Source organism: Dendrobates tinctorius, unplaced genomic scaffold (assembly GCF_039654945.1).
Source record: "Dendrobates tinctorius isolate UK_male_01 unplaced genomic scaffold, ASM3965494v1 ptg000087l, whole genome shotgun sequence".
Taxonomy (NCBI): domain Eukaryota; kingdom Metazoa; phylum Chordata; class Amphibia; order Anura; family Dendrobatidae; genus Dendrobates; species Dendrobates tinctorius.
Genome location: NW_027361755.1, coordinates 2,495,560 through 2,520,690, shown reverse-complemented (window position 1 = coordinate 2,520,690; position 25,131 = coordinate 2,495,560). Strand labels below are relative to the sequence as shown.

General features: G+C 44.5%; 1 protein-coding gene across 9 annotated transcripts in view; it reads left to right on the top strand.

Moving 5' to 3' along the window:
* ARID1B (AT-rich interaction domain 1B) overlaps nucleotides 1-25,131 on the top strand; it is a 2,758,190-nt gene that overhangs the window by 2,026,237 nt on the left and 706,822 nt on the right. For all 9 annotated transcript variants that reach the window (XM_073585743.1, XM_073585747.1, XM_073585745.1 and 6 more), the window contains one exon: nucleotides 2,039-2,243. In XM_073585743.1, coding sequence (XP_073441844.1) covers nucleotides 2,039-2,243 — 205 coding nt within the window. The remainder of the gene's footprint in view (nucleotides 1-2,038; nucleotides 2,244-25,131) is intronic.

The following is a 25,131-nucleotide window of genomic DNA, read 5'->3' as shown; positions in this document are numbered from 1 at the left end:
CACAGTATAACATCCTTTTTTTTACAGATACATTGCAATTCTGTAACACTGGAAAGGAACTTGTAATTAGTCCTGTAAACAGATTGTACACGAATTACAAATGGGAAAAAAAATTCTCACTTTTTTGGATGAAACTGAACAATTGTTATTATACACTTGTGACGACACAGCCTTTCTTCTTAATTATGCCTGATGTAAATTGTGTGAGGACCTGTTGTCTGAAGTATTGACTTCTTGTAGGACGAATTTTTACTTCTAATATTATCTCCTACAGTTTATTTTCTCTTATCTTTGCAAAACTGAGCAATGATGTTTGCTGATGTGTTGATTATATAAATTGTCCATGTTAGGCAGTGTGTTGGCTTTCCCAAACAGAGGAGGGAAAACTATGCAAAAAGATTGCATAATCAAATAATGCAGTTTGGCCTCATTCACATCTCTCTCTGAGCACTACGTGCTGGTTGAAGGCCAGTTGTGAACTATATAAAGAGACTTTTTGTTCTGGTCTGTGTGACTCTGCAGGATATCAGCTTACGGGACTATGGCCCCAGCTGGAAGAACACAGGACTACTTCATTGACAACACTGAAATCCCAGAGACGTATTAAAGAATCCATGTTGGGACAATTGAGTGACCTGGCCACATACCTCACTTCTCTCAGTTAACTTCCTAAGCTTGTCATTACCTCCTAGTTGTGAGGAGCCCACCAAAAAGTAGGGAGCCAATGGTGGGGGTATTCCATACTGGAAGCTGCACTAATTGCGTCGAGTCAGTTGAAGGGAGAAACTCTATAATTTACACCATCTGTGGTATTTTTCTGGGACTGTTCTGTATGCTATTGTGTGCTGATGGTTAAATAAATTATTACCACACTGTTTTACCCTCACCCTGTGTTGTCTGAGTAGTGTTCTGGGGAGAAAGAGCAGGCATTCAGTGATATGAGCTCTGGTCCATGTAGTCTTTCTAAAGACTGCTGGTCAATGGACGAGAGCACCCACTGACCTCCATGTCTCCACAACGCTCATGTGAACCTACCAGTAAAACCTACCATAGAGTGCTACTGGGCTGCAAAAACCTACAAGACTGAAATGAGAGCAGAAAACAGAGTTCTCAAGACAAGCCTTGCATTATGGAACTGTTTTAGTCAGGTTCAAGTTGTAGGGACTTGTCTTGTATGCTATGCTGCAAACATGGGTACTTAAATTGTCAGTTTTCTGTTTCATATACCATTTAGAATTTTTTTTATTCCCCTAACATGTGTAAATCTTATATGGCAGGTTTACATTATGTATGTGCTGCAGCATGAATGATGTCATGGAGCTTTTCATCTTTAACCATTGATCTGCCACATGAGGAAAGTCTCATACTGTAGTAATTGAACTGACTGGTTGGTCATTTGTTCATATTTTTGTTGTTATTCCAAATGCCATTAGAAAATATGCTGTTGCAAAACAAAAAGAAACTTAAAGCAGGGATACTAGTAACTGTATACCCTTAATTACAAGCAGGGTTCTGCTCTCTAGGCATATCACATTATCACTGGTGTCTGGCACCGCTCATCCTTTTTGGAGCCTGTAGGAAATGAGCATGTATTTGTTCCACATTTATAGCTCTCACAATTACACTAAATTGGGAAATAACACAGTTGCTGTTATTTTTATTGTTTTTTAAATGGGTTCTTAGCAGCAAGTCCATTTCTAATTGAAACAAGAGAAAAGGAATTTGCGCATGCTCTAATGCTTTGGCTAGATCAATTTGCTAGTTCAGTTTTAGATCTCTTCTGAAATGATCTTTGCATTATGGGATGTGATGTGCAGAAGCCTTCAGTGCCTTTTATGTTGCTCTCAGCAGGTTCATTAATGGCTTTATAACTGCAAATAGCGGCTTTGCATTGCTGAGTGGGAGTAATATGTGTTAGTTAAAAGAGACACATTAAAAAAGCATAAGATGGTGGAAAAAAAAATGTGTACTCCTTTAACCCTACCCTACTCTTGAAGGGGAAATAATATACTAAACAACAATGTTTCCTTTATTTTAGGTTAATAAAAACAAGAAGTGGCGAGAGCTGTCAACAAATCTGAATGTTGGCACTTCCAGCAGTGCTGCCAGCTCGCTGAAAAAACAGTATATACAGTATCTGTTTGCCTTTGAATGCAAGATCGAAAGAGGAGAAGAGCCTCCTCCAGAGATCTTCAATCCTGGAGAGTCCAAGAAGCAGCCTAAGATTCAGCCCCCATCTCCTGGTAAGTGGAGGGAATTGCAGCCAGGGATTTGCACTGACACTACTTGTAATTACTTGATTAGTACATTAGGGTACTAATATGAAAAAGTACAATAATGGAAATCTGCCAGATGCACTGAGGTTTATACACTCACTGGCCACTTTATTAGGTACACCATGCTAGTAACGGGTTGGACCCCCTTTTGCCTTCAGAACTGCCTCAATTCTTCGTGGCAGAGATTCAACAAGGTGCTGGAAGCATTCCTCAGAGATTTTGGACCATATTGACATGATGGCATCACACAGTTGGCGCAGATTTGTCGGCTGCACATCCCTGATGCGAATCTCCCGTTCCACCACATCCCAAAGATGCTCTATTGGATTGAGATCTGGTGACTGAGGAGGCCATTTGAGTACAGTGAACTCATTGTCATGTTCAAGAAACCAATCTGAGATGATTCGAGCTTTATGACATGGCGCATTATCCTGCTGAAAGTAGCCATCAGATGCCTGTTCTTAGCTGAGAGGAGTGGTACCCAGTGTGGTCTTCTGCTGCTGTAGCCCATCTGTCTCAAAGTTCGACGCACTGTGCGTTCAGAGATGCTCTTCTGATTACCTTGGTTGTAACGGGTGGCAATTTGAGTCACTGTTGCCTTTCTATCAGCTCGAACCAGTATGCCCATTCTCCTCTGACCTCTGGCATCAACAAGGCATTTCCGGCCACAGAACTGCCGCTCACTGGATTTTTTTTCTTTTTCGGACCATTCTCTGTAAACCCTAGAGATGGTTGTGCGTGAAAATCCCAGTAGATCAGCAGTTTCTGAAATACTCAGACCAGCCCTTCTGGCACCAACAATCATGCCACGTTCAAAGGCACTCAAATCACCTTTCTTCCCCATACTGATGCTCGGTTTGAACTGCAGGAGATTGTCTTGACCATGTCTACATGCCTAAATGCACTGAGTTGCCGCCATGTGATTGGCTGATTAGAAATTAAGTCTTAACACACAGTTGGACAGGTGTACCTAATAAAGTGGCCAGTGAGTGTACATATTTCCTGCTACTACTTATCTTTCATTTAGATTTTTTATATTAAATATTTGCTGATATAATAGAACTCAGTGAGCTTCAACAAGTTTAAATAGTAAGCTGGATGTCGGGGCACTGCTAGGAAGTAAAAGATCAGGGCCACAAGCCCCTTTTCCTTCCCATCAATAAAATAAATCTTGACCTGTTGATTGCTTTGTAATGAAAATCCCTGCCCCTAAATAATTTTCCCCAACAGCAAACATATATTATATAAATTCATTATAATATTTTCCCACCTTACAATAATCAAATATTACCTGCACATAGTGATGAAATTAAAATTACACTGCACATTGCAATACTTGGTGCAAAGACATAGCGTAAGGGTGTGTGCACATGCTGCGGATTCTGCTGTGGATTTTTCTGCGCGCAAAATCCGTAGGTAAATCCGCCAGTCAAGAGACCTGCGGTTTATCTGCGGATTAGCCTGCGGTTTGCCCCTGCGGTTTGACACCTCTACAGTGGAGCAGGAGTAAAACCGCTGTGGATTCCGCACAAAGAAGTGACATGCTGCGGTTTGAAACTGCAGCAAATCCATGCGGAAAAATCCACACTGTGTGCACTGCGGTTTTTTATTTCCATAGAATATAAAGGTACTGTACACCGCAGCAAAGACTGCTGCGGATCTGCAGGGCCAAAACTGCTGCGGATCCGCAGCAGAATCCGCAGCGTGTGCACACACCCTAATAGTGTCCCTCTGATCAGGGCCGGTTCTAGGTTTTTTTGGGCCCAGGTGAAGGAGTCTCAGTGGGCCCCTTTAACACATACCACAATTCATTATGCCCAGACAGATACAGCAGAGAAATATAGGTATAGTACAATGCCAAAGATTTCACTTCTTACATTACATGTGTTAGGTTGAACAATAAGAAATGTTCCCTAGTTGCCTGCTCCTGGCCCAATGGGTATTGATGAATGCGCACTAAAGAAATCACACCATAGACAGTCGAATGTAACCTCTCTTTGATCAATCTATGGCACAGCTCCACAGGTCTCTACCTTTATTAATCCAAACTTAGGTATATATATCCCCTGTAAGTGAGCTCGGTTAGCTCTAAAGTGGGAGTGATTGGATGTATTCCATTGGTTAGTGGGTTGGGCAGTGAGCTAGTCCATGGTTGGATCCATGAGGTCATCAGAGTGGACGTCATTGTGTGTGGATTCTTGAGGTTATCAGGGTAGGCATTATTTTGTATACCAGCACATGCTGTGTGGTGAAACAGGAAATAGCAGCCATCTTTAGTGTCACACTTTGATCTGAAAAAGCTCATGTAAGGTGAAATAATACACTTTATGGGTAGTTCCTCTCAATCTCTTATGTCTTGAGGATAATTAAGTATTTGATCTTAAGGCTCTCCTCAACACATGAGTGATATCTATTGTACATTCTACAATAGGTCAGAAACTCAACAATATAGTCTTCCATGCAGTACTATAGGCACTACATGGCGCTCTATTCAGTATAATGAGCCTCGTATAATGCTCCAAAGAGTATAATGAGCCATATAATGCTCCAAACAATATAATGAGCCCCATATATTGCTCCATACATAATGCTCCATATAGTACATGATGGGCCCCATATAATACTCAATTCAGTATATGATGGGCCCCATATAATGCTCCAGTATATGATGGGACCCCTATATTGCTCCATATATAATGTACTCTATATAATGCTCCATACAGTGTATGATGGGCCTTATGCAATATTATGAGCCCCATATATTGCTCCATACCATTATAATGAGCCCAATATAATGCTCCAAACAGTATAATGAGCCCCATATAATGCTCCATACAGTATATGAAGGGCCCCATATATTGCTCCATACAGAATAGGCCTCATATAATGCTCCATACAGAATAGGCCCCATATAATGCTTCATACAGTATATGATGGACCCCATATAATGCTTCATATATACTGGGACTCATAGGATGCTCCACATATAATGGCCCCCATAACATGCTCCATATACACATGTGGTCAAAATTGTTGGCACCCATCTTTTAAGGACATAAAAATGCACAATGGTCACAAAAATAACTTGAATCTGACAAGTAATAAAAAATATAAAGACATTCCTCTTCAACCATGCTTCCACAGAATTGTTTAACAATAAAACTCATGAATTAGGCTTTGATAGAAATGATGGTAGCCTTAACTTAATATTTTGTTGCACAACTTTTTGAGGCAATCACTGCAATCAAAAGATTCCTGCAACTGTCAATGAGACTTCTGCACCGATATACAGGTATTTTGGACCACTTCTCAAGAGCAAACTGCTCCAGTTGTCTCATGTTTGAAGGTTGCCTTTTCCAGACGGCACGTTTCAGCTCTTGCCAAAGATGCTCAATAGGATTTACGTCAAGGCTCATGGAAGACCACTTCAGCATAGTTGAATGTACTCCTCTTAGCCATTCTTGGGCGTTTTTAGCTGTGTGTTTTGGGTCATGATCCTGTTGCAAGACCCATGACCTGCGACTGAGACCAAGCTTTCTGACACTGGACAGCACATTTCTCTCTAGAATCCATTGATAATCTTGAGATTTCATTATACCTTGCAGAGATTCTAGAAAACCTGTGCCAGATGCAGCAAAGCAGCACCAGAACATCAGAGCCTTCTTCATGTTTCACAGTAGGGACAATGTTATTTCATGATATGCTTCATTTTTTCATGTGTGAATACAGAACTGATGTGCCTTGCCAAAAAATTCCATTTTTGTCTCATCTGTCCATGGGACATCCTCCCAGAAGCTTTGTGGATTGTCAACATGTAGTTTGGCAAATTCCAGTCTGTTTTTTAATGATTTTTTTCAACAATGGTGTCCTCCTTGGTCATCTCCCATGAAGTCCACTTTGGTTTATACAACGATGTATGGTGCGATCTGACATTGATGTTCCTTGAGCTGAAGTTCACCTTTAATCTGTTTAGAAGTTTTTTTTGGGCTCTTTTGTCACCATTCGTATTATCCATCTCTTTGATTTGTCATCAATTTTCCTCCTGCGGCCAACTCCAGGGAGGTTGGCTACAGTCCCATGGATCTTAAATTTCTTAATATGTGCAAATGTAGTCACAGGAACATCAAGCTGCTTGGAAATGGTCTTATAACTTTTACTTTTAATATGTTTGTCTCTAATTGTCTTTCTAATCTCCTGAGACAACTCTTTTCTTCACTTCCTCTGGTCCATGTTGAGTGTGATACACACCATGTCCCCAAACAGCACAGTGAGTATCTGTAGCCCTCTATACAGGCCAGTCACTGATCCCAAGATTGTAGACACTTGTGCTGCACTAGTGTCACGGGGGGCTTAGTTCCACTAAGGCTGTAATACCCGGGGCCCCTGTGATGTCCCTATAACTAGGGGAAACCCTGTCTGACCCTCAACCCAGGGTTTTTGCTGATGGTGCAAATGCCTGAGCCTCCAACCTCTCCTTGTCTCCTGCTCAGCCCTGCACTTAATCCTCCACCCAGTGAGGAGTAACACCACCAAAGCCCCCACACAAATTATGACTGACAGGGAGAACTTAAACTGCACTGCGCCGCACACACACAGGAATATACAGTAATGTGAACAGGGCACAACTAAACACAAATATGGGAAGGAGAAAGGATAACAACGGATCATACGCCACCAGATACGAATCTCTCTCTCTCTCTGCAACACCTCCACTCCAGACCGGAACCACTTGGTATGAAACACAAGCTATAATCGGCGACGCCCATAGGCCAGCATGACTATTTAAAGACCGAGGGCGTGACTAACCATCCAACCTGGTCTCCAGCAGGATTAACCCCTGAGAGCCTGAAGATCAAGCCAGTGCCACTGAGGCTATAGTGGCTGGAGGTGGAACTACCTCTGCCTGCCGGACGCTGTGGTGTGAACAGCGTCCGACATGACATTACCCAGTCTTCTACGAGGGACCTCCGGACCCTCAAGACTCATAGGACCCGGCTTGTCTGGATGACGACGGTGAAAAGAACTGACCAGCCGATCCGCATGTATGTCTGAGGCTGGAACCCAAGACCTCTCCTCCGGACCATACCCCCACAGTGCACCAAATACTGAAGAGTACGGCGTACTACTCGAGAGTCCACTACCTTGGCGACCTCAAACTCTAAATCGCCATCCACCATGACTGGAGGTGGCATCGGCGTCGTGTCCACAGAGCCTACCACCTTTTTCAATAAAGCCCTGTGAAACACGTTGTGTATCTTGTACACCGCAGGAAGTTCCAACCGATAAGCCACTGGGTTAATGATGGCAGAAATCTTAAAAGGCCCAATAAACCTTGGACCCAGTTTTAAAGATGGAATTTTGAGTTTTATGTTCTTCGTAGCTAACCACACCCATTCACCCACACACAGGTCCGGACCTGGCACGCGTCTACTGTCAGCCACCCGTTTGTACCTGGCACTCATGCTCAACAAACGCTGTTTCACCCACCTCCAGACTGATGACAGTTGGGCTCCTAGCTGATCCTCCTCCGGGACACCCCCCGAGTCACCCTGACGTAAGGTACAAAACTGAGGATGTTGACCGTACACACAAAAGAATGGAGACTCTCCCGATGACTCTTGGCGGTGATTATTTAACGCAAATTCGCCAAGAGGAAGGAAAGTAGACCACTCCTCCTGGTTGTCGGACACAAAGCATCGTAAATACTGTTCTAGATTTTGGTTCATGCGCTCAGTTTGTCCATTAGACTGTAGATGAAACGCCGATGAATGTGACAACTTGATCCCCAAACGTGAGCAAAAAGCTTTCCAAAACCTCGCCACAAATTGCGTACCCCTATCAGATACTATGTCCGACGGTACTCCGTGGAGTCTGACCACCTCCTTCACAAATACCTGAGCCAACGTCTTTGCATTGGGCAATGAAGACAACGCCACAAAATGCGTCATCTTTGAAAAACGGTCAACCACCACCAGGATGACCGTGTTCCCCGCCGAGGCTGGCAAGTCAGTGATGAAATCCATGGAGATTTCTGTCCATGGCCTATTGGGTACCCCCAGAGGCTGTAGCGTGCCAGCAGGACGGGTACGGGGTGACTTAGCCCTAGCGCACGTGATGCAAGCTGCCACGTATGAGACTACGTCCTCCCGGATTTTGGGCCACCAGAAACGACGCAATACCAGCTCTAAGGTGCCCCTCACCCCTGGATGACCAGCCAGTACCGAGTCGTGGTGTTCCTTCAACACCTTAAGCCGAAGATGCAGGGGTACAAATGATTTGTTGGCGGGAAGTCCTGGTGGTACCTCCTCTTGGGCCTCGGCAATCTCCGCCTCTACCTCCGTCGTGAGAGCCGAGACCACTACCCCTTTCTGGAGGATGGGTACCGGCTCTTCCCGAGGTTCTCCCCCCCGGAAAATACCTAGACAAAGCATCCGCCTTGGTGTTTTTAGCCCCGGGACGGTAAGTCACAAGAAAATTGAAACGAGTAAAAAACAATGCCCAGCGAGCCTGCCTAGGACACAGACGCTTGGCCGACTCCAGATAGAGCAGGTTTTTATGGTCGGTGATGACTGTGACCTGGTGAGCCGCCCCCTCCAAGAAGTGTCGCCATTCCTCAAAAGCCAGTTTGATGGCCAACAACTCCCTGTTGCCGATATCATAATTCCGTTCGGCCGGCGACAGCTTCATGGAGAAGTAGGCGCATAGATGCATCTCGCTCAAGGACGAGCCTTGAGACAGTACTGCCCCCACTCCCACCTCCGACGCATCAACCTCCACCACAAAAGGTTTAGACACGTCTGGTTGCACCAGAATGGGGGCTGAAGCAAAACTATTCTTCAGACGCTCAAATGCACGTATAGCCACCTCAGGCCAGTTCGCCAGATCGGCACCCTTTTTTGTCATGTCCGTGAGCGGTTTGGCGATAGTAGAAAAGTGTTTTATAAATTTCCTATAATAATTCGCAAACCCAAGGAACCGCTGGAGTGCTTTCAGACTCTCCGGCCTCTCCCATTGCAGCACCGCTTGCACCTTAGCGGTGTCCATTTTAAACCCGGCTGCGGACACAATATATCCCAAAAAGGGCAACTCCTGGACAAAAAATAAACATTTTTCCAGCTTAGCATAGAGCTGGTTCTCCCGGAGTAACTAACACCTGCCTGACATGCTCCAAATGAGTGTCCCGATCGCTAGAATAAATGAGGATATCATCCAGGTATACAATCACAAATCTCCCCAGGACATGAGCAAATACATCATTAATAAAATGTTGGAAAACGGCAGGCGCGGTGGTCAACCCAAACGGCATAACCAGACTCTCAAAATGACCCTCAGGAGTGTTAAACGCCATCTTCCACTCAACCCCCTGAAGGACCCTTATGAGGTTATACGCCCCCCTGAGGTCCAGCTTGGAGAACCATTTCGCCCCCGCTACCTGGTTGAACAAATCCGGGATTAACGGCATTGGGTATGGATCACGGATAGTAATCTGGTGTAACTCTCGGAAATCCAGACATGGGCGTAACCCCCCATTTTTCTTCTTAATGAAGAAAAACCCCGCGGCTACAGGCGAGGACGAAGGCCGGATGTGTCCTTTGCTCAGACTCTCCGCGATGTAGTCTTTCAGAGCTTGTCTCTCAGGACCAGAAATATTAAACATACTGGCCTTAGGTAATTTGGCCCCGGGTTTTAACCTAATCGCACAGTCATAGGCTCTATGTGGAGGCAGTTCTGAGCAACCCTTCTCAGAGAAAACATCCACGAAATCCTGCAAAGCCTCCGGCAGGCTGGGCGTCACGGCGGACACACATGTGGCCAAGCAATTGTCTTGGCAGAAACCACTCCATTGTACTATGTCCTGAGTTTTCCAATCAATTACCGGGTTGTGCCTGGACAACCATGGAAAACCCAGGACCATATGTGCTGGGAGATTACGGAGGACCCTACATGTAAGCAACTCAGAATGTAGGACCCCAATGTGGAGTTTCACCTCTGCCACAAACTCCGTAATCTCCCCTTGAGGGAGGGGAACAGCATTAATGGTCACCACCTGTATGGGGAGAGGAAGTTTTTCGATCTTAAACCCGGCGGTGTGTGCAAACTCCTCATCTATGAGATTGGTGGCGGAACCGCTATCCACAAACACTGATATTGGTAGCTCTCTGCCCGCAATAATAACCTTGGCAGGGAGCATACATTGTGATACCATCATGGAGGATATGCATACGCTCAGTTGGGTCTCCTCCATACCCTCTGAGCTTAACAGTTTTCCGCCGATGTGACCCTCTTAGGTAGTACCGGGCAAACGTTAACATAATGACCACTTTTACCACAGTAGAAACATGCTCCGGGTTTCCGGAATCCCGGAGCGCGACACTTAACCTGTGCCACGCCAGCAACCTGCATAGGTTCAGGGAACTCATCTACTTCAGCCACACTTGCACCTCTGCTTTCCCCCCGAGGTAGCGTCTCCTGTGCCGCCTGACGAAAACGGCGATCAATACGTATCACCAAACTCATGGCAGACTCCAACGATGCCGGAGTCTCATACATCAGGAGGGCTTGTTTAACCCTCCCTGATACCCCAAGAATAAACTGGCTCCGCAGTGCTGGGTCATTCCACTGTGTGTCTACAGCCCAGCGGCGAAATTCCGAACAATAGTCCTCTGCCAAGCGCTCCCCTGGCGGAGGGTGCGGATTTTAGATTCCGCTAGAGCCAGTCGGTCAGGATCATCGTAAATGAGCCCGAGGGCAGAAAAAACATTATCAACAGAATGAAATGTAGCAGAGTCAGCTGGTAAGGAAAATGCCCATGCTTGGGGGTCACCACTCAGTAATGACAACACCAGCCCTACCCGCTGGGCCTCATTACCTGAGGAGATTGGCCGCATGCGGAAGTATAACTTGCAGGCCTCCCGAAATACGACAAATTTGCTGCGATCCCCTGAAAATCGTTCTGGCAGCGGAAACTTCGGCTCTGCACTGATACCTGCAGATGCTGTTTGCACCTTCGCTACTACCAGGCCCTGCTGCTGAACTGCCCCTTTCAACTCGGAGACCTGTATGGACAGCGCTGCCAACTGGCGGGTTATGGAATCTAATGGATCCATGGACTCCTGAAAAAATGTGGGCCGATTATAATGTCACGGGGGGCTTAGTTCCACTAAGGCTGTAATACCCGGGGCCCCTGTGATGTCCCTATAACTAAGGGAAACCCTGTCTGACCCTCAACCCAGGGTTTTTGCTGATGGTGCAAATGCCTGAGCCTCCAACCTCTCCTTGTCTCCTGCTCAGCCCTGCACTTAACCCTCCACCCTCCACCCAGTGAGGAGTAACACCACCAAAGCCCCCACACAAATTATGACTGACAGGGAGAACTTAAACTGCACTGCGCCGCACACACACAGGAATATACAGTAATGTGAACAGGGCACAACTAAACACAAATATGGGAAGGAGAAAGGATAACAACGGATCATACGCCACCAGATACGAATCTCTCTCTCTCTCTCTCTGCAACACCTCCACTCCAGACCGGAACCACTTGGTATGAAACACAAGCTATAATCGGCGACGCCCATAGGCCAGCATGACTATTTAAAGACCGAGGGCGTGACTAACCATCCAACCTGGTCTCCAGCAGGATTAACCCCTGAGAGCCTGAAGATCAAGCCAGTGCCACTGAGGCTATAGTGGCTGGAGGTGGAACTACCTCTGCCTGCCAGACGCTGTGGTGTGAACAGCGTCCGACATGACAACTAGTGGACACACCATGATTTAACATGTCCCTTTTGTCACAATATTTTCAGGGATACCATCATTTCTGTCCAGGCCTATTTCATGAGTTTTATTTTTTTTAATATTCTGTGGAAGCATGGTTGAAAAGCAATGTCTGACTTTCATTTGTTCATTTTCATAGATTTTTTTTATTTATTATTACTTTTGTTAGATTCAAGTAATTTCTGTAACCATTGTGGGTTTTTCTGTCATTAAACGAGGGGTACCAACAATTTAGACCACTTATGTATAATGGGCCCCATATGATGCTTTAGTATATTATGGGCTCCATATAATGCTCCACATATAATGGGCACCTTATGATGCTCAAGTATATGATGGGCACCATATAATGTTCTATTTATAATGGGCCCAATATGATGCTCCAGCACTGACTGCTCAGGCAGAGGGTGCACACTAGTCACATCATCGCTCCCTCTTACCTGAAACTTTGCAGTAAGAAGATGCGGAAGACGACGCAGCAGAGGAACAATGAGTTAGGTGTTGCAAGTATCGGGGCCCTAAGCAAGCTTGTTAATATTAATTAGCTCACAATGATGCACCCTTTATCATCATAAACAATTTTGATGCCCTCTTAGGATTGTCTTATCATCCACTGTATTATTATCTCTAAGGTTATGTGCACACATTATGGATTTTGATGCGGATCCACAGCATTTTTGGACGCGTGGAATTGAATCAAATCTGCAGCGTAGTGCACAACCAATGTTAGTCAATGGGAAATTGAGAATTGGTGTGCACATGCTGCGGATCTGCATCCATTGACTTCCATTGATTCAGTCAATTATGCAGCAAAACTGCAGGTTTATAAAGATCTGCGGTTTTGCTGCGGAGTTGCGTGTGAGATACGCTGTAGATAGTCTCCGCCCACACACTCTTCCCTATGTGTTTGCCATGAATATGTGCAGGTCTGTGTGCTGGTGGGTGTGTGTGTGTGCATGTTTCTGTGGGTCTTCTGCGGGTGTGTGCACAACTGTTTGTGTGTGCGGGTCTGTGTGTAGGTAGGCATCATCTGATGGGACTACTAGTCCCATCCCGCTATGTCTGCTACAGTGACAGCTAGCCAATGATGGGACAGTAGTAGTAGCTTCTGTGTTGACTAGTAAAAAAAAAAACCACATACAGTACATACTCACCATACAGCTAATCCCCAATGCCCTTGATCCTCTGCAAAAAAATGATAAACCAACAGTATACTGCCTTTCTGACATAATCCATTTAATAATGAGTGACCCACGATGATCTCCCATGTAGAGCTGTCACATCGGGAGATGTGACCGCTCTCCAGGGGCTTCCAGTGATATAATGATGGCAGGTATCCTCCCGCAGTGGATCACTCTGCCATCAGAGGTCACTGGAATTCGTCCTGTCACTTGCTGCACCGCTGCTTAGGAAAATTCTTGTAAAATTGCCGTAAAATGAGAGCATGAACTCCAGTGAACCTTCAGTGATAACAGTGCAGGAATCATTATCTCCTGTCAGTGTGTCACTGGAGGCCCTGTAGAGTGGTCATATCTCCTGATGTGACAGCTCTATAGGGGAGATTGTGGTAGGACACTCGAGATTAAATGGATTACCTCTAAACAAGGAGTGTTTGTGTTGGTTTATTATTTTATATTTTTTGCAGGAGATCGATGGCTTCTGGGATTTAGGAGGATAATAAATATGGGAAACTGTGTTGTGTTTTATTTCATTAATTCCTTAACGTTCAATAACGTGCATAGTCCGTCATGTCCAGGTGTAAGTTCCCCCACCATGACAGACTATGCACATCATGCATTTAAACTACCAGTGCCGACAGCTGTCTGACAGCTGAGAGGCATGGCTACGGGTGCAGGGACCCATGCCATCGGTCCCTGCACCCAGAACGCTGTGATCGGTCAGTCAATCTGACTGACTGATCACAGCATGACCATGCAGGAGATGCTGAAATATCAGCATCTCACACCCAATCAGTGCAGGAGCTCAATGCTGCCATTGCTGAGCTTCTGCACTTACAGCCATGAGCGGTGTCCATGCCACCCTGGCTGTTAACCACCTAATTGCTGCGATTGAGCATGAACGCAGCATTCAGGGGGAGGCAGAAAGACAGGAGCTCCCTCTAGCTTCTGATCGGCGTCCCCGTGACGTCATCATGGGGCCCGATCTCTGCCATGATGACCTGGGGTCGTCATGACAACCCCTGGGTCGTCATGACAACCCCTGAGTCATCCAGCTACGGAAAGCCTCTGAGACCATGCTCACAGCATGGTCTCAGAAGCTTTCAGCATAGGTATAATACATTGTATTATATCTGCAACAAAAGTGAAAAAGTAAAAGTCCCATACAGCGACTAGGTAAAAAAGGAAAAATTTGTTACAAATATGTAAAAAAATAATAAAAATAATTTAAAAATCCACTAATAAATACACATTTTTATGTAAAAAAACAAACAAAAAAAGTACACGTTTGGCATCGCCGCGTCCGTAAAAATCCCATCTATAAAAGTGTCACACTCGTTAACCCCTTCAGTGAACGCCGTAAAAAACACACAAAAAAGTAGCAAATTATACTTCTTTATCGCGTTTTATTCCACTTTTTCAAATCGGTATGATGATACCGCTTGGAAAAAGTGGAATAAAACACAATAAAAGAAACGAATGGTAATAAAAATAGTATCACTGAAAGTGCCATCTTGTCCCACAAAAAAACAAGCCGCCATACAGCTCCATCAGCTGAAAATTAAAAAAGTTATAGCTCTCAGAAAAAAAGCAAAGCTAAAATAATTACTTTTTCTATAAACGTTTTTATTGTGTAAAAAGCCAAAACGTTAAAAAAACTATATAAATGAGTTATCGCTGTAATCATAGTGACCCGAAGAATAAAGTTGCCTTACCGATTTTACCACACGCGGAACGGAGAAAAAATAATTCCTTAACTGCTGGTTTTTGTTCATTTTGCCTCCACAAAAATCGTAATAGAAAGCAATCAAAAAGGTCATGTCTCCGAAAATCATAAAAATACAAACGTCAGCTCGTCCCGCAAAAAATAAGCCCTCACATGACTCTGTCGGCTGAAATATGTAAAAATTATAGCTTTCAAAATATGGGGATGCAAAAATTTCTTACAAAAAAAGCGTATTTTCGTGTGTGACAGCTGGCAAACATAAAAAGCCGCTATAAAAACCTGCTATAAATAGTAAATCAAACTCCCTTTATCACCCCCTTAGTTATGGAAAAATAATAAAATAAAAAAAATGTATTTACTTCCATTTTCCCATTAGGGTTAGGGTTGAGGTTAGGGCTGGGGTAAGGCTATGTGCACACGCTGCGGATTCTGCTCCGTTTCTGCAGCGTTTTTGGCCTTGCGGAAATGCAGCAGTTCCGCAGACATAGTACAGTACCATGTTAGCCTATGGCAATTCAAATCCGCTGTGCTCACGCTGTGGTTTTTTCCGCGCGGTTTTGCTGCAGTTTACAAACCGCAGCATGTCAATTGTTTGTGTGGATTCCGCAGTGGTTTCACACCTTTAACATAGTAGAGGTGTGAACCTGCGGATCCGCGCGGAAAAACCCACAGGTGAATCCGCAGCGTGTGCACATAGCCTTAGGTGCTAAAGTTATGGTTAGGGTTGGAATTAAGGTTGGGGTTAGGGTTGGGATTAGGGGTGTGTTAGGGTTACGTTTGTGGTTAGGGTTGGGGGATGTTGGGGTTAGGGTTGGAGTTAGAATTGGGGGCGTTTCCACTGTTTAGGCACATCAGGGGCTCTCCAAATGTGACATGGTGTCTGATCTCAATTCCAGCCAATTTTGCATTCAAAAGTCAAACGGCGCTCTTTCCCTTCCGAGCTCTGCCATGCACCCAAACAGTGGTTAACCCCCACATATGGGGTACCAGCGTACTCAGGACAATTTGCAAAACAACTTTTGGGGTCCTATTTCTCCTGTTACTCTAGTGAAAATAAAAATTTGGGGCAAAAATATCATTTTTGTGGAAAAAATATGATTTTTTTATTTTCACGGCTCTACGTTATAAACTTCTGTGATGCACTTAGGGGTTCAAAGTGCTCACCACACATCTAGATAAGTTCCTTGGGGTGTTTAGTGTCCAAAATGGTGTCACTCGTGGGGGGTTTCCACTGTTTAGGCACATCAGAGGCTCTCCAAACACGACATGGCGTCTGATCTCAATTCCAGGCAATTTTGCATTGAAAAAGTCAAACGGCGCTCCTTCCCTTCCTTGCCCTGCCATGCGCCTAAAGAGTGGTCTTCCTCCACACATGGGGTATCGGTGTACTCGGGAGAAATTGCACAACAAATTTTATGGTTCCTTTTCTCCTGATAGGTGTCTTATTGACACTTCTTCATTACTAAACCAGCCTTGATGTCACCTTACAATACAAAGGTGACATCAGCCCCCCAACTATTACCCCATATGCCACCACTACAGGGCAGTGGGAAGAGAGAGGCTAAGGGCTGCAATTGGCGCATCTTAGAGATACGCCATTTCTGGGGTGGCTGTGAGCTGGTGTTTATAGCCAAGGGGGCCAATATCCATGGCCCCTTCCTGGGCTATTAATATCAGCCCACAGCTGTCTGCATAGCCTTTTCTGGCTATTAATTATAGGGGGACCCTACATTATTTTTTTGTGCCCCCTATTTTTAATAGCCATTTAAGGCTATGCATTCAGCTGGGGGCTGATATTAATAACTTGTGAAGATCTATGGGTATTACCCCCTTCCCAGACTATAAACATCTGCCCCCAGTCACTGGCTTTCCCTCTCTTGACTGGAAAATTGTGTGGGAGCCCACACAATTCTTTTTCATTAAACAGATATTGCGTATAAGCCCGAGGTCACACTTGCGAGAAACTCGCACGATCGATATACATATTCTATTTATCTCTTTATTCATCTATCTATAGCTATATCAATCTATAGATAAATATATTCTATTTATCTATTTAAATATCTACCTATAGTGAATATGTATATATCTATAGATATATATATATATATTCAATTATATATCTTTCCATCTATAGATATAGCATCTATAGATTATATAAATATTCACTTATATTTGTTTTTTTGTGTGTAAACATTACTTTAGAACATGGTATGTGATGATATTATGGTCTTCAATGGAGTATGTAATAGAGGAGGTTGGACAAAGAAATGGCATCACAATTCATTTTTCTTAAATAACATATCTTTATTTAGCTAAAAACAACGCATACTAATCCGCCTTGAAAATCTCAAGAAAATCCGCATCAAAAACGCATCAAAAACATGGGGATTTTAACCTGCGATTTCTTTGAAGAGAGAAAATACCACAGGCAAATCCGCAACATTTTCACATACCCTTAATACCAGGGGTCCTCAATCTTTTTAAACAGAGGACAAATTCCTATGCCCACTGCACATACCGTATCTTATTTTGAAGTAAAACAACAAAACAGGAAGAAATACAATATTTGAAATGAAGTATTTTTAAATCAACAAATTTACCGATTTTTCAATGGGTTCTTTGAATATCTTACACGTCGAGTCAAATTTTTCTCTTTCTTGATATCATTGTTTCCTAGGGATTCCAAATTGCTATTAGTAAAATACCAATATATATACAGCGCTACAAAAACTATACCAGCAATAAAATTGCCCCCACAGAGACATACAGACTACACTGCCCATCAATGCAGTCTGATCAGTGCCTATCACTGCAGCCTCACCAGTGCCCATATTGGTGGAACTCCACTTTTACCTCAGGCTCAGACTGGTGTGGTGCGAGAGTCCCCAATGGGCAGGTAAATGCCTACCAATAGGCATCATAGTCCCCAATAGGCAGGTAAATGTCCCCAATAGGCAGCATAGGTCCCTAATAGGCAGCATATTCACCAATAGACAGGTAAATGTCCCCAATAGACAGGTAAATGTCCCCAATAGGCAGCATAGGTCCCTAATAGGCAGGTAAATGTCCCCAGTAGGCAGGTAAAGGTCCCCAATAGGCAGCATAGGTCCCCGATAGGCAGGTAAATATTCCCAATAGTCAGGCAAATGTCCCCAATAGGCAGCATAGTCACCAATAGTCAGGTAAATATCCCCAATAGGCAGGTTAATGTCCCCAATAGGCAGCACAGGTCCCCAATAACGAGGTAAATGTCACCAATAGGCAACATAGTCCCCAAAAGGCAGGTAAATGTCCCCAATAGGCAGCATAGCACCCAATAAGCAGGTAAATGTCCCCAATAGGCAGCACAGGCAAAAGGCAACGCCTTTCCTCGCCGCCTCATCATTCTGCCCGCGATTACAGGACTCGCCGGCATTGAACTGCAGTGCAGTTCAATGTCGGCCGGGCCCAGGGGCTGGATAAAAGTCCTTGGCGGGTCACATGTGGCCCGCGGGCCACAGTTTGAGGACCCCTAATTTATACTCTCCACATATTATGTCTATCCTAATACCCCCATATGTTAAAGATATTGTATTAATGTTTCCTCATATAATACCACTATAGTACCACTGTCTAATAATGGAGTCCTTTTAGTGGCCCATGAAGGGGAATGGTACCCTTTAGTGCACTTTCTTTCTTCTCCAATATACATACATTAAAGAGTAAATAATGCCACTTGAAGTAAAAAAAAAATACATTTGTGAAACACAGATCACTCTCACATTGGAAAACTTGGTGCAATCACCAGACTTCCCTGCCTGAGTCAAGTGCTTCATATATGTCTATTGAGCAGTTAACTCTGCTTGGGACACCCAGCTGTCAGGGTTGGTCTTCCTAGACGATAATGGTCTTTGTTTCACCGGTGTGTGCGAATCTTGCCTCACTACAGTATTAACGTATGTAATGTATCCTGACATGCGGCAACTTTATGCAGAAAATTCTGTGATGGAGAAATCAATTTAATTCATCTAAATGGGGCTGTTTCTGCAGCTTGTGCAGGGATATCTGCAAGCTCCATTCTTGTAGTGCAACATACACTAATTGTTGTAAAGCTGTAGGAGCTTGTTTAATTCATATTATCCTTTATCAGTATTACACAGGTAACTGTAAATGTTGATGATGGATTCATATTGGCATACTACAGATTGCGTGAAATCATCATTATTAATTATGGTTTACCAGTGTATCCATAAAAGTAGATGGCTGTCCATAATTTTTTTTAAATGTGTGCAGAAGAATAGTATGTGAAGACACAAACAGTATGTGTATGGTTTATGAAAAATGTGCATTTTGAAGACGTATATAGTGGCAGTTTATAAAGTTTTATCAATATTAGCCTCTCATACAGTTTTCATATGACATACATTTCTGCTTAAGGTTTAAATATAGCACAAGGGTGGGTTTGTAATTTAAGGGATTGTATAGTTAAAATAAGTTATCACCGATCAAGAGAATAAGGTATAACTTAATGATTACTGGGGTCCAACGGCTGATATCTGCACCGACATGCTGAAATGGCAACTTATACCACAGTCATAATGGAGCAACAGTGCGCATGATCAACCAGCACTCCATTCATCCTCTATGGGGCTGCTGAGCGCTGTGCTCTTCTTTTCTGGCAGCCCCATAGAGAAGGAATAGAATGGGGGTTGGGAGTCTGACCTGCCGTGCTATCTTGAAATGAAGGTAAATGTTTCCCATAACTCTGCCGTAAGGGATAACAATTCCCCATCTGCTGACAGGTGCAGATTCCCGCTAATAAGCAAATTATCATCTTTCCTACAGAATAAAACCGCCTTATCAATTTTACCATATGCGGAACAGTGTAAACGCACCCCCCAAAAGAAATTAATGAAATATTGGTTTTTGTTCATTCTGCGTCCCAAAAATCGGAATAAAAGGCGATCAAAAAATGTCACGTGTCCGAAAATGGTACCAGTAAAAACATCAACTCATCCCGCAAAAAATAAGACCTCACATGACTCAGTGGGTCAAAATATGGAAAAATTATAGCTCTCAAAATGTGGTGATGCAAAAACTATTTTTAAAAATAAAAAGCGTCTTTTAGCGTGCGACAGCTGCCAAATATAAAAACCCACCATAAATAGTAAATCAAACCCCCTGTTATCACCCCGTTAGTTATTGAAAAATAATAAAATTAAAAAAAGTATATTTCCATTTTCCCATTAGGGTTAGGGCTAGTGCTAGGATTAGGGCTGAGATTAGGGTTAGGGGTGTGTTGGGTTAAGGGTTGAGTTAGAATTGGGGGGTTTCCACTGTTTTGTCACATCAGGGGATTTCCAAATGCGACATGGCGTCCGATCTCAATTCCAGCCAAAAAAGTCAAATGACACTGCTTCCCTTCCGAGCTCTGCCATGCGCCCAAATAGTGGTTTACCCCACATGTGGGGTATCAGCATACTCGGGACAAATTGCACAATAGCTTTTAGGGTCCTGTTACCCTTGGGAAAATAAAAATTGGAGGTGAAAATATCATTTTTGTGGAAAAAATATGATTTTTTAATTGTACGGCTGAACGTTATAAACTTCTGTGAAGCCCTTGGGGGTTCAAAGTGCTCACCACATAACTAGATAAGTTCCTTGGGGGTCTAGTTTCCAAAATGGGGTCACTTGTGGGGGTTTCCTCTGTTTAGGCACATCAGGAGCTCTCCAAACGTGATATGGCATCTGATCTGAATTCCAACCAATTTTGCAGTGAAAAAGTAAAACGGCCCTCCTTCCCTTCTGAGCTCTGCCATGCACCCAAAAAGTATTTCACCCCCACATATCCGGTATCAGCGTACTCAGGACAAATTGCGCAATAACTTTTCACTTTCTCCTCTGTAGAAGTCTCAGTGGCGTCCATTATTTACGTCTGATATCTGTTGAGCCGGAAAACTTTCCCAAAGACAACCGTAAGATTCGGCCGCATCAGAAAACCAATACCAGTACCGGAGAGAGCTCTGCACAGCGACCAAACCCTGCCAAAAAACAACCCGAGGAGCGCATGCGCAGAACCTCCCCCAGCAACCTCCTCCGGTACTGTTTCCTTATGATAAACGGATGAGTGCGGTGCGACTGAAGAGCGCGTGTGACAGGCCGCCCCGGGCGTGTGATCCGCTCACATAGACAGACAAGGCCTCGGCGCCAGCCTCACACCATACAAAAGCCAGGCGGTTAGCAGTTTTCCAGTCTAATTTATCCTGTCACCCTTGGTAAAATAAAAAAATTGAACCTGAAGTAACTTTTTTTATGAAAAAAGTTAAATGTTCATTTTTTTTTTAAACATTCAAAAAATTCCAGTGAAGCACCTGAAGGGTTAATAAACTTCTTGAATCTGGTTTTGAGCACCTTGAGGGGTGCAGTTTTTAGAATGGTGTCACTTTTGGGTATTTTATATCATATAGACCCCTCAAAGTGACTTCAAATGTGATGTGGTCCCTAAAAATAAAATAGTGTTGTAAAAATGAGAAATCACTGGTCAACTTTTAACCCTTATAACTTCCTAACAAAAAGAAATTTTGTTCTTAAATTGTGCTGATGTAAAGTAAACATGTGGCAAATGTTACTTATTAAGTTTTTGAGTGCCATATCTCTGTGATTTAAGAACATAAGAATTCAAAGTTGGAAAATTGCGAATTTTCAAAATTTTTGCAAAATTTCCGTTTTTTTCACAAATAAACGCAAGTTATATGAATGAAATTTTACCTCTAACATGAAGTACAATATGCCACGAGAAAACAATGTCAGATTCACTGGGATCCATGGAAGCATTCCAGAGTTATTACCTCATAAAGGGACACTGGTCAGAATTGTAAAAATTGGCCCGGGCATTAACATGCAAACCACCTGTGGGAGTAAAGGGGTTAAGTAATCAATAGAGTTGAGCGAAACGGGTCGAAAAAATTCAAAAGTCGCCGACTTTTGGCAAAGTCGGGTTTCATGAAACGAAACCCGACCCTAGGATGAGGTCGGCCACGAGGTCGGCGACTTACGCGCCAAAGTCGCGTTTCAAAAGTTTGTTTTGCGCTCTTTTTCAGCCAATCAGGATCCACGGACACTGTGGGCAACGTGATGACCTAGGCACGGGTCACCACCATCTTTCAGAAGGGCATGCAAGTGATTGGCTTGCTTTGGTGGGCGTCACAGGGGGTATAAAAGGGCGTGCACGCCGACCGCCATCTTACTTCTGCCGATCTTAGTATAGGGAGAGGTTGCTGCTGATTCTGTAGGGAGAGCGTTAGGCAGGGAAGAAGACAAAAAAACTGCTTCTGCTGCTTGCGATTTGGCCTGCACAACACACAAGTCACTGTGTGTGCAGTGCAAGGGGAGGCTATATTGTGGTGTATCAGTGGTGTTGGTTGTTGGGCTGCCTTTTAAGGCTTCCTGACACGCTGGCATTGCTGTTTACCCACTGCTCCGCAAACTGCTTTTTTAAAAGCAATCCAATCTCCCTTATCCTCTAGTCACTTTTGTCACAGCTGTGCCATCGAGCATGTCACATAGCGCTCAGATATCAGTGGGCCTCACACAATCCACAAGTGTCCAGTGTCCAAAAGTGTACGCAGAGATTCAAAATCTCCATTATCCTCTCGTCACTTTGGTCACAGGCAGCTGTGCCATCGAGCGTGTCACATAGCGCTCAGATATCAGTGGGCCTCACACAATCCACAAGTGTCCAGTGTCCAAAAGTGTACGCAGAGATTCAAAATCTCCATTATCCTCTCGTCACTTTGGTCACAGGCAGCTGTGCCATCGAGCGTGTCACATAGCGCTCAGATATCAGTGGGCCTCACACAATCCACAAGTGTCCAGTGTCCAAAAGTGTACGCAGAGATTCAAAATCTCCATTATCCTCTCGTCACTTTGGTCACAGGCAGCTGTGCCATCGAGCGTGTCACATAGCGCTCAGATATCAGTGGGCCTCACACAATCCATAAGTGTCCAGTGTCCAAAAGTGTACGCAGAGATTCAAAATCTCCATTATCCTCTCGTCACTTTGGTCACAGGCAGCTGTGCCATCGAGCGTGTCACATAGCGCTCAGATATCAGTGGGCCTCACACAATCCACAAGTGTCCAGTGTCCAAAAGTGTACGCAGAGATTCAAAATCTCCATTATCCTCTCGTCACTTTGGTCACAGGCAGCTGTGCCATCGAGCGTGTCACATAGCGCTCAGATATCAGTGGGCCTCACACAATCCACAAGTGTCCACTGTCCACAAGTGTGTGCAGAAATTCTAAATCTCCCCTGTCCTATAGACACCTTGTACCTTGTTTTACATTACTATATAGTTTGTTGGATTTTGTCTACATTTCTACCAAAAATGAGGAAGGCTGGTGGAAGAGGCCGTGGAATTGGGCGGGGGTTGGCAGCTGGTAATGATGGTGTTGGTGGTGGATCTGATGGTAGTGGCAAGAGCAAAATAGGACCGAATGCAGGAGGTGCTGACCCTGCGTCATCGTCTGGCTACATAAGGCCTCGAACGCTTAGTTTTCTAGGAGTTGGCAAACCGCTTTTAAAGGCAGAGCATCAGGAAAAAGTTTTGTCTTACATTGCTGACTCAGCCTCCAGCTCTATCGCCTCCTCTTCTTCAGTTGTAAAAAGTAAAAGCACTGAGTCGTCATTGGAGGCTCATGTTCATGAACCACACCTTTCCTTGTGTCCTTCACCCCAACCAAGATTGAAGGATGACGCAGGCCATACTACTGATTACTCCATGGAGCTGTTTTCACATACCATGCCTGGATTATCAAGTCAAATGGTGAATTACCCAGGCCAAGATGAATCTGACATGGAGTGCACTGATGCACAGCCGCTGATGGATGATTCTGCTGGTACATTCACTCAGAGCACTACATTGTCCTCGCAGTGTACAGAGCCAGATTTTGACCCTGATGAGACTCAGGTGCCCCTTCCCGCACACTATACCACCATACACGGTGACACAGAGAAAGGTGCACATGACATAGAAGAGGAGGTGATGGATGACCCAGTTGTTGACCCAGATTGGCATCCATTGGGGGAAGAGGGTGCTGCTTCCAATAGCTCAGATGAGGAGCATCCACAGCAGACATCGACATCGCAACAGCTGTTATCTGGCAGGCCCGGAGCACTCCAAAGACAGGTTCCAAACATCAAAAGAGTTGCTGGACAGCTTGTCCAGAGGGTCAAAAGATCACAGCGTGCTAGGCCGCAAAATGTCTGCCAAAGTAGGAAGAGTGCAGTGTGGCACTTTTTTGAACAAAATCCTCATGATCAGGCCAAGGTTATCTGTAAGAAGTGCGCAAAGACCTTTAGCCGAGGGAAAAATCTGAAAAATTTGAATACCAGTTGCATGCTTAGACATTTAACCAGCATGCACTTGCAAGCGTGGACACAACACCAAACCTCAAGTGCCACATGTGCAACTGATCACAACGAAGGTAGTCAGCAACGCTACATTGTTTCCCCCACTGTAAGCCCACCGGTTAGCACAGCAGCAAATGTTGAGGTGTCGTTGCAAGGCCACAGCAGTCAGGGAATCCCACTGTTATATCAACGAAAGACTGATTCTAGGCCATCAGAAAGAACACCAACTCCATCACCATCATCAACCCTCTCTCAGTCCGCCCTGTCCACCGCTACTTCCACCATATGCAGCTCTCAAGTCCAGCTCACCCTCCCAGACACTATGAGTAGGTCAAGAAAGTACTCAGTCTCTCATCCGCGTACACTGGGTTTGAACGCCCACATTGCCAAACTAATCTCGTTTGAGATGATGCCCTTTCGGTTGGTGGAAAGCACAGCTTTCCGTGAACTCATGGCCTATGCAGTACCACGCTATGACCTACCCAGTCGCCACTTCTTCTCTCGCAAAGCCATCCCAGCCCTCCACCATCATGTGAAAGACCGCATTGTCCATGCACTCAAGCAGTCAGTGAGCGGAAAGGTGCACCTCACAACTGATGCATGGTCCAGTCGGCATGGCCAGGGCCGTTACGTGTCCATCACTGCGCACTGGGTTAATGTGGTGGATGCAGGGTCCACAGGGGACAGCGGTGGTGGGACAGTGCTGCCTAGCCCACGGTATAGGAAACAGTTGGCTGTAGGCGTTCGACCCTCCTCCTCCTCCTCCAGAAGCGAAAGCTCGT